This window comes from Lineus longissimus, chromosome 6 (assembly GCF_910592395.1).
Source record: "Lineus longissimus chromosome 6, tnLinLong1.2, whole genome shotgun sequence".
NCBI classification, from domain to species: domain Eukaryota; kingdom Metazoa; phylum Nemertea; class Pilidiophora; order Heteronemertea; family Lineidae; genus Lineus; species Lineus longissimus.
In genome coordinates this window covers 17797201-17807209 of record NC_088313.1, presented here as the reverse complement: position 1 = coordinate 17807209, position 10009 = coordinate 17797201, and the positions used below count along the sequence as shown (strand labels likewise).

General features: G+C 40.4%; 2 protein-coding genes across 2 annotated transcripts; both read left to right on the top strand.

Moving 5' to 3' along the window:
• Window position 1: 1 nt before the first annotated feature.
• Window positions 2-5766, top strand: LOC135488958 (pre-mRNA-splicing factor SLU7-like). The gene is made up of 13 exons (XM_064773959.1): window positions 2-59; window positions 661-855; window positions 1191-1422; window positions 1620-1784; window positions 2040-2117; window positions 2465-2697; window positions 2901-2968; window positions 3296-3492; window positions 3625-3729; window positions 4042-4149; window positions 4280-4357; window positions 4657-4812; window positions 5096-5766. Exons 2-13 carry the CDS (start codon window positions 671-673, stop codon window positions 5273-5275), a joined length of 1785 nt encoding a protein of 594 aa, XP_064630029.1. The 5' UTR covers window positions 2-59; window positions 661-670; the 3' UTR covers window positions 5276-5766.
• A 784-nt stretch (window positions 5767-6550) lies between these two features.
• LOC135489232 (probable cytosolic iron-sulfur protein assembly protein CIAO1 homolog) lies at window positions 6551-9268 on the top strand. Its single transcript, XM_064774491.1, has 7 exons — window positions 6551-6735; window positions 6836-7096; window positions 7259-7347; window positions 7531-7612; window positions 7822-7941; window positions 8206-8293; window positions 8588-9268. Exons 1-7 carry the CDS (start codon window positions 6606-6608, stop codon window positions 8817-8819), a joined length of 1002 nt encoding a protein of 333 aa, XP_064630561.1. The 5' UTR covers window positions 6551-6605; the 3' UTR covers window positions 8820-9268.
• Window positions 9269-10009: the final 741 nt, after the last annotated feature.

Sequence of the window (10009 nt, the reverse complement as noted above, 5' to 3'; positions counted from 1 at the left end):
ACGCCACCTAGCGGATACGTTTTGTGTACATCGTAATAAATTTCACACTCACCAATAAAGTATGTTTTTAGTATAAATACTAACCCTAGAACATATACTGTGAGCTTAACACGTACTTTATGAACTGTTGATGATGACACTTATAGATATTGTATAATTCATTTGAGCCATAGATGTAAATTACTTGATCTAAAAATATTAAAAAGTTACCATTTCACACTGTACATAGGCCTATATACACATACAATGTACACTGTACATATTGTACATTTGTATGGGAAAGTGCATGTTCAATTTTGAAGAAGGATTCAGCAAGATCAGTGGCTGGCTCATTAAATTGCCACATCATTGCTGTCATCTTGAATCATTCAGCCACAGGATAATACAGATCTCGCACACGTCATGTCAGAGTGTCAGTGACAGTCACTGACACTGAGTTCACTGGGTTCATGGCGCCGATTGATGCACTGCCACAGGCTGCAGGGGGCAGCAACTGCGCAACAGACCCTGAGCATCCCGAGTGTTGAATGACGAGTAATAATTTTGGATATGAGGGCGGGGGTGATGTTTACTAATCAGGTTGTTCATGTGAGGACCATGAGGACTGCATCAATTGTGAAGTTTTAATATTAATTGTCAATGTCATTCCCTTTCTTTCAGAACTTTAAGAATGTCGTTTGTTTTAAACATGCCACCCTCTGTGGTGGCAAAGAAGCTGAAGGAGGAGGAGGACGGTGGAGGTGGGATAGACGAGGGACCCCCTGGGAAAAAGAGGGAGGATTGGAAGAAACTGAAAGAGCTGGAAGAGGCCAGGAAAGCTGGTACAGCACCTGCTATGAAAGATGAAGAGGGAAAGTAAGTAGATCTTAACTGGAAACTGAGTATGAATCTGTGGTCACCTTTGAGGTTGGTCATTTTGCATTGAGCTACTACTTGTGGTCAGTGAATATGGACAAAGTTAAAAATAGACAAATCACATGTCAAAACTTTGAAATGTAAAGTAAGGAATTTGAAATAATTTCTGATGTCTGAGGAGAACAAATAGATAAACAAGTCTTACTTTTTGTGCAATAGTTGCCCTTGGTTAAGGGTTTAATGAATCCTACTCTCAAAAATGAATACAAGTTGCATTATTAAACCTCTTTACAGCATTGAATGATTATTTTCACCTTGTTGGTTTTGTCTTCCAGAGATATCAACCCTCACATCCCCCAGTACATCATGCAGGCTCCATGGTACTTTGGAGCCATGGCACCCACCCTCAACCATCAAAGGGTCCAAGATGAGAAGGTCAAAAAGTTTGCCGAGATGGGTGCGTGGTACAAGAGAGGAATCAAAGAGGGCAGCATAGCCACCAAATTCAGAAAAGGTGCCTGTGAAAACTGTGGTGCTATGACACACAAGAAGAGTGACTGTTTGGAGGTTGGTATAGCTGCATGTCAACCATCTTTACCCAGTTGGTGTTTTATACTATTAGATTTGCTATTTGGCATAATTTGATCTCTCAACATGTGGAGCAGCAGAGAAACTTTGTTATCAGTGTGCCTGAAGTCATCAGTCAACTTATTCTAAAAAGTTATGACTCTAGATTTCACTCTTCTTTCACTTCCGACTTGCAGAGACCGAGGAAAATTGGTGCCAGATTCACAGGAGACAAGATTGCCCCAGATGAATACATCCAGCCACAGCTCGACTTTGATTTTGATGGGAAAAGGGATCGTTGGAATGGTTATGATCCGAGAGAACATCAAGAGACGATAGAGGAGTATGCAAAGTTAGAGGAGGTAAGTTGTGTTGTTGGACAGAGCACTTCCTATCGCTGGAAGATTGTGGGTTCCTTTTTAATCGCTATGTAGTAACTTCCTTATATCATGATAGTCTAAAGATGTTTCCCAGCATGTTCAATATCGCAGATGCGGAGATCTGATCAATTTCAAAGCGTGCATCGGTGTGAAATTTCGATGTGGAATCTGACTGAATGATAGATCTAAAGTCTACAAAGTTCTGTCTAAATCCTATTACTTCTTCTTTCTCTTCAGGCCAAGAAAGTGCTGAAATCTCAAAGAATGGATCAGAATGTTGAAGACGGTGTACAAGATGAGCCAGAAGCTGTGAAGGTAACTCTTCGAAGAGTCCATGCCCCTAATGGAGGGCCAGGGGCTTCTGATAGCATCAATTTCATATCCCCACAAATCGGTGACCTGTTGCCAATTTGACTTTTGAAGACCCCTTACCAAATAAGAAGCCCTTATGACTGTGAAAGCAGATGTTACAACATAGCTGATTTTCAGTTTTCACCGAAGGTTTGATTGTCTAACTGCTATAAGCCTGTGCAAGGAATTATGTTGACATCAATTTTGACCAGCTGACCACCTTGCTGACGTTGAAGACAAAGCCTGCCTTATGAGAATTGCATGATTAAGCTTGACTGCATTTATATCATTGTTTCATTACCCCCTTGCAGAGTAGCCAAGGTGAAGATGGTGAGGACGAAGACAAATATGCTGACGACGTCGATATGCCTGGTCAGAAATTCGAGAGCAAGCATCGGATCACAGTTAGAAACTTACGTATCCGAGAGGACACCGCAAAATACTTATTCAATTTGGACGTGAACTCGGCATACTATGACCCAAAGACGAGATCGATGAGGCAGAATCCATTGGCTGGCACAGCAAAGGAATCATCTGAGGCAGAGTATGTAGCATTTTGGATTATGGTTATGATATCCATCGTGTATGACACTACATGTACATTATTCTTGATGTAGTCTGGCCATTACTTCCTTGGAATCATTGGTACAGTCCAGAATGAGATGAGGTTATCACTTGATATGACATCAGAGGGACTCCTCTTGGGATTCCTGAGAGATAGTGTAATTTCTCCGTTTAACTTTTCAGTGCACAATTTGGGGGTGACAACTTTGTTCGAGCATCTGGACAGGCGCATGAATTTGCTAAGCAACAATGTAAGTGAACAACTGGCAGTAATCATTTCAAATTTGATAGATGATTCCTTGAATATCTGGTCAGATATTCAGCAAGGATGTCTGAAGTTTCCTACCTCTGCATAGAATATGGTACAATGCCTCACCGGAACTGACATTGATATTGTTGAGGAAAGACTGCATTCCTAAATGTGGGACAAACACGAGTATGAAAATCACCTTGGTTGCCAATAATGAATAGTGTGTGAAATAGCCACAGTGAGCATGAGCTGAGTGAAAAGAACATCCTGGGATGATCAAATTGATGTTGAAATTTTAATTCGTCAAATCCTTGTTCCACTTTTCCAGTATTTGCATGGGATGCCTATGAAAAAGGAGCAGAAGTCCACATTCAGGCTGATCCGACCAAGTTAGAATTACTCTCGAAAGAATTCAAGAAAAAAACAGATGAATTCGAGAGTAGTCATAAGAACACTATCCTGGACAAATACGGTGGAGAGGAACATTTAGATGCTCCGCCGAGAGAGTTACTTCTGGCACAGACAGTAAGTATTGATCTAAATGTGTTTTTTTTAGTTTTGAGTGACAAAATTGGATATCAAATTTTAGGTCATGAGGACTGGCTGTAATAGGATAAAGTTGATTTTACCAAAAAAGAAATTTACTTCTTTTTACAGGAAAATTATGTAGAGTATTCCCGGCACGGCAAAGTGATCAAAGGTTTAGAAAAAGAAGTGGCAAAGTCAAAATATGAAGAAGATGTTTTCATCAATAACCATACAGTAAGTTCCTCAGCTGCATATTCACTTAGCCACGGACAAGTTCTGTTCTGAATTGTCGTTCTTATTTCAAAGATTGTATTGTCTTATCTTTCTTTGTAACATTGTGACCAAGCTACATGTACATCGTCATCAGTGAGTTTACTCTCTGAGGGTCTATGATGTTTTCTGATTGTCTAGTTTAATAACATTCGAGGAACAACAGGTGGCAGGCCAGGATGTCATGGACACAATTTGGACTTGTTCCTTGCTTTAAGTTTTCCTCCTAAGCCTATGGCTATACTTCAGATCATGACTTAACATTGCTTCTTTCAGAGTGTCTGGGGTTCCTACTGGAAGGATGGTCAGTGGGGTTTCAAGTGCTGCCATTCATGTATCAAAGGATCGTATTGTACTGGAGAAGCTGGAAAAGATGCCAATCAGGTAAGCATGGCATTTCATCACAATTCAAATTTTCGAAATAGGGTATGACGGTCGAAAGTACGACAATTTGTCCAGTTTCTCAACTGATTTGTAATTTGCAGACCAAGTTAAATTTGATGTCTGATTTCAGGATAAAAGTATGGTTCTTATGGGAGCACCTTCTTCAAGTCAGCAAGTGGAGGAACCCGAGCAAAAAACATTATTAGAAGTGAGTATATCGTGTTTTTAAATCTTTTTTTCCTTATACTGATTAAAAGAAGGATTGATAGTAAATGGGAATCAGATCTCCAATAAGATTGATACGGTTTCTATTTGTTTTAGGGTAAGTCTTGCGGTCGATCTATCTAAAAAGCACCCACAGGGGTACATGTAATACTGGTACAAGAAAAGTATTTAGAGACCCATTTTGCATACTGTATGAAACACTTTTTGGTATGTTGAATCTGAGGTTGTTACACTTTGATTATGGCTTTTGAGGGACTCTAAATGTGAACGGTCTATTTCTAGGAGCACCAAGAGAATCGTGACAAAAAGAAGAAAGACAAGAAGAAGAAGAAAAAGAAGAAGAGGAGGAAGCATAAGAAGCATCATTCATCTAGTAGCGAAAGTGAGTCAGAGCCAGAGGAGGATGAGGAGGCTATAAAGGAGAAGAAGGTTCAAATGGTAAGCGGGTGATTTCCATCTTCGGTATTCATACAAGAATAATGGAAGTGCATGTCACTTCTCTTTGAGACTCATTCTGGTCTAAAGATTCCACTATCAGCCAGGTTTAGACTCGTCGGCAAGATATATCATGAGTGTCCCTTCCTTGTTCTAGATTTCTACTATTCATGTAGGTACAGGGCATATTGTTCAAGATTGCTTTAATTACAAGTATTCGATGAAATTGGAAATATCTAGAAAGCTTCTTTTTTCTTAACAGTTTTCATTGACTATTGAACTTCAGGCTATACGTAAAGAAGAAGAAAGACAGCGGGAAGTGAATCGTCTCATGAAGCTGGATGAACGAAAGCGGCCATATAACAGCATGTACGAGGCTAAGGAGCCTACAGAGGAGGAAATGGAGGCTTATTACAGGAAGAGACGGGTGGGGGAGGACCCTATGGCTGCTTTCCTTCAGCAGTGAATCTGACTTTATTCAGGGGAGGGGAGGGTAGTATCATGACTTAAGGTTTGGATAAGAAGACTCTGCTCATTCTTGTGTTTAATATACAGTGATCCAAGTTGGTGACAATTTGATGTAAACATTGTGGGAGGGGTTTATGATTCCTTTCCTCGATAGGTTACTTTCTTGGGGGAAGGGATATCAGTACCACCAACTTGGTACCACTACTTGGGCAAGGAGTTTTTAATGGGTCATTTGAAAGACCCTGCTCTCTCTGATTGTGAAAAGTGATTTTCTTAGGGAGAGATGATGAGAAGCAAAAGAGGAAGTAAAAAATTACCAAGGCTCTCACTCTTTGCCTGATGCGATGTAGTCCTTTCAAAGATGATGATGTGTTCATGTGTTTTTGAGTCCTGTGTTATCATGATGCAGATTCTTGTGTAGATATTATTGTAAATATTTAAATAAACCTTACGTACCATATAGGTTTGCCTTGTTGATCATGATGCAGCTTTTCTTTGAAAACTTTGAAACTATCTGGAGTGATAAGCATTAGCTCCAGCTGTCTCAAATGGCAATCTTGACACTGTTGGAACTCGTACCTCACAGCACTGAAATTTACTACTGTAGGTCACGTTTGTTAAAAATGGATGTGACCGTGACTTCCTCGGTTGGTGAAGTTTACAATTCTCTCAGAAATTATGAGACTTCCAGTTGTTGCAAAATTGTCTTGTAAATTGATGACCAATTGGTTTTTGCTTTGATAAACTCCTTTGACCTGCTGCAACACTGGTAAAGGCAGTTGGTCACTGGAAGTATATGGCAATCTTGCCTGGAGGACGAACTATGGCTGACGACTGGATATATCAATCCGTCTCAAACAGCTGAAATGATAAAGGCCTACTCTAAACTACTTCACATTACCAGCGAATTTTCTGCAGAGACCTCACATGCCTGCATGGTTGTGATTGACTGTTCCTCTAATTTCTTGGTCCGTGTTCGAGTTCAACTTTTGACAGTACTCTTCTTATTGGAATTTTTGAGATGCACACTAGACAGTCAGTCCATCATTGGTAACGAAGTTGTATGTCCTAGATAGTTCCACCTCAGAGCCCAAGAGCTTTGTTGTCAAGGTGGTGTCCTTTGGCCAGTATTCCTCTCTATTCTGCATTAGGTACAGTACTCTGTCTTCGGCGAGGTATTGATAGAGCTACGGCAAAATTGGAATCAATTGAAAGTATTGGAAAATTTACCATCCACAACCACAACAACAGATGTGTAAAAAATAAAGTGATTCATGCGAGTTCGGCCAAATTGCATCGTCTTGAAAAGTGCATGATTTCTGCTAAAAATGCTATTTGAACGAGCTTGCACTCTCAGTGGACATTCAGATCTGGTTTGGAACGTTTGCTGGAGTCCTGACGGTTCATTACTGGCAAGCTGTGGTGGTGACAAGTCCATCAGAATATGGGGGAAAGAAGGCAAGCGCGTACATCGATATTATAATACAGGGTGTCCCATAAAAAACACTAACAACTTGTTAATGTGTTCGTTTCATCATATGTTTCGTTTTCATTTCAGGTGACAAGTGGGTGTGCAAGACCATCCTCGAGGACGGTCACACCCGTACAGTCCGGAGTATAGACTGGTCTCCATGTGGGAGGTACCTGGCCTCTGGGAGTTTCGATGCAACAGCGTGTATTTGGAGCAAGACAGGGAATGACTTTGAATGCATTGCCACATTAGAGGGACATGAGAATGAAGTCAAGTGTGCTGCTTGGGCCCCATCTGGACAGTATTTGGCAACATGCAGCAGGGATAAGAGTGTGTGGTTATGGGAAGGTAAGGCATTTTTCTATAGAGTTTATAAAATCTATTCCATTCAGATGTTCAGGAGGCTCTTAGCTGACCACTGATTTGTTTTATCCGGACTCCTGAAATAATTTAGTATTATTCTTTTGCAATTATAAGCTTGACTGTCAGTTTTTGTGTATCTTGTTTCAGTTGCTGGTGATGAGGAATTCGAGTGTGCCAGTGTTTTAAGTTCACATTCACAGGACGTGAAAAAGGTGGTGTGGCACCCTCATAAAGATGTAAGTCTTTGTTAATTGTTAATGTTATGCCAAGCGTTCAGAAATTCACCAAACATTTGTCTTTTTTGGTTTTTGCCTCAATTGGATCCTCGGACATTCTAAGTAATGACCTACTTATAACAAAATAAAGGGTTTTCTCACCTTTCGTGACAAAGTGATTGATGGTCAGTTCTTACATTTCAGGTTCTGGTATCAGCAAGTTATGACAACACGCTCAAGTTTCATAAAGATGATGGTGACGACTGGATAAGCTTCACTACATTAGGTAAGTGCTTTATCTCAATCAGTACCATAAAATCATTTGTGGTTTTTTCAACATAAGGTCATTTTTTGAGTTCAAAAACCAAAGTGCAGGCTGTGCTAGTGCAATGCAGTTGTAGCTGTGTGTTTTACACATCCATGAACTAGATCACTACGACTTTGGTTCTTCTGATGGTTTGTTATGATCTGTTGTACACTTCTTTGATGTTTCAGAGTCCCATGAGTCTACCGTGTGGAGTATGGTATTTGATAAGACTGGGAAAAGGCTCATATCTGCCAGTGATGACAGAACCTTAAAAGTGTGGAAGGAATACTCAAAAGACAACCCTGAAGGTAATATTAATAAAGTTTGACTACAGTCAAATCTTCTTTAGCGGACACCTCTGTGAGCTGGACATTCGCTTTATTAAAGAGTCAGTAGATCGCATTTAAAGTTGTTCAAGATAGAGTTTACCTGTGAAACACCAGCAAGATATATCACTTGGCCAAGGGATTCAACAATCTCTTCGCTTAGTGTGTCCAGATGCCTCTTGTGAAAATAAAGGAATTTGCAGTATGTCCTGCCTTAATTGATATGCTGTTCTATATTCCCTTTAGGCATTGTGGTGCCAGGCAATGATGCAGTATGGAAATGTGTCTGCACATTATCGGGGTATCACACAAGACCAGTTTATGATGTAGCATGGTAAGTACCTCTAGTTCTGGGTGGCGCAATTGCAGTAGTTATCTCCCTGGAGAAGTATATGTAGGGCCTTATTCCTCTTCCTGTATCACTACTTATCTTAGATAGATTGGCTTTATAGATTAGCCACAATCAGTCTCATGAGGAGTGCAGAACGGTATGTGTCTTATCCTCTGTAAAGGATTGAGACATCTGAAGACGATTTAAAAGATTTTGTGAAAATATGTCTAGAAAAATGGAATGCAAAGTAGTTTCTATTGTTCCTATTTATGTAGTCTATTGTCCATTTGCTTACAGGTGCCCACTTACCAACCTCATAGCGACAGCAAGTGGTGATGACATGATACGAATATTCTCTGAGGACCTGACCGCCACTGATCCAAACCAACCATCTTTTGAACTCAGTCATACTCAGAACAATGCTCATATGGAAGATGTGAACTGTGTAGCTTGGAATCCTAAAGTTCCTGGATTATTAGCATCTTGTAGTGACGATGGTGATATCAAGATTTGGAATTGTAGTGCATGATGAAAGTGAAATGGACTGTCATCGTCTTGACCGTCTTGTAATTGGACTGAGATTGTGACTATGCATACAGTCCTTGTCTCAACGGTTTTAGATTGGACTGACATTGTGACATTACAGTGCTATTTTATAGATTTAGACTCGTCTAAAATGATAAATATTTCTGGTCAAGGCACTTTTGAAATGAGCAGATTGTGATGTCTTGACAGAGATTGTGACAGTACAGTGCTTGACAGTCTTTGACTGGCTTGAGATAGCGACAATACAGGTCCAGTCTTGAAAGTCGGAGTACACAAAACTACATGTCAGCATGCTGTTATTAGCTAGCATGCTTTAAAAATAACGACTGTGTCCAGATGTGCTGCATTAGGCCCTCTTGCTGCATTTGTGAATAAACTATATGGTACAGTGTGCTGGGATTGTGTCACATACTATAATGGAGACTACTTTTATGCTGGTCTAAAATTTGTTAAGAATAAAAAAATTCTATCAAATGATGACAAAATATACTCTTGTTTGATTGGTGTACCTAGTCTTGTAAAGTATATCCAAACTTTTATTTCTCTCAACCCCATAACTGATGTTTGAAGACATCGTCACAACTTGTTTCCGTCTGACCACTTGGAGTCTTCCTTGCAATGCAGGATGTCCCAGAAAAGGACCTGTAAAACCTTAATGGTCCGTCATGAAGACATGTTCGCAACCTGTCTCATGGACAATCCTCCTTGCCATACAGAATGTCTCATAAAAATAAATGTAGAGCCTCAAGGGAGTGACATGAAGACATCGACACGACATTTCTCTGACCAGTTGGACAATCTTCCTTGCAATACAGTGTGTCTCGAGGCCTCAAATGCCTGATACGAAGACGTCGTCACCTATCTATGTCTGACCAGTTGAACAATCGTCCATGTTATACAGGATGTATCACAAATGGATCTATTGCCTCAAGGGTCTGAACATGGAGACACCGACACAACCTATATCTGTCTGACCAGTTGGACAATCCTCCTAGCAATATGGGATGTCTCAGAAAAGGACCAGTAGAACCTCATGGGTCCACCATGAAAACGTCATCGCAACCTGGCTCTGTATGCTCGGTTGGACAATCCTCCCAGCAATATGGGATGTCTCAGAAAGGGACCAGTAGAACCTCATGGGTCCATCATGAAAACGTCGTCGCAACCTGGCTC

What these genes read in the sequence shown, in the direction of transcription:
- LOC135488958 (XM_064773959.1), top strand. Translation starts at nt 671, where the DNA reads ATGTCGTTTGTTTTAAACATGCCACCCTCTGTGGTGGCAAAGAAGCTG. An exon ending in TGAATTTGCTAAGCAACAAT is followed by an intron (nt 2,969 to 3,295) that starts GTAAGTGAACAA and finishes CCACTTTTCCAG; the next exon opens with TATTTGCATGGGATGCCTAT. An exon ending in AGCAAAAAACATTATTAGAA is followed by an intron (nt 4,358 to 4,656) that starts GTGAGTATATCG and finishes GTCTATTTCTAG; the next exon opens with GAGCACCAAGAGAATCGTGA.
- LOC135489232 (XM_064774491.1), top strand. Translation starts at nt 6,606, where the DNA reads ATGCTATTTGAACGAGCTTGCACTCTCAGTGGACATTCAGATCTGGTT. An exon ending in GAGTGTGTGGTTATGGGAAG is followed by an intron (nt 7,097 to 7,258) that starts GTAAGGCATTTT and finishes ATCTTGTTTCAG; the next exon opens with TTGCTGGTGATGAGGAATTC. An exon ending in CTCAAAAGACAACCCTGAAG is followed by an intron (nt 7,942 to 8,205) that starts GTAATATTAATA and finishes TATTCCCTTTAG; the next exon opens with GCATTGTGGTGCCAGGCAAT.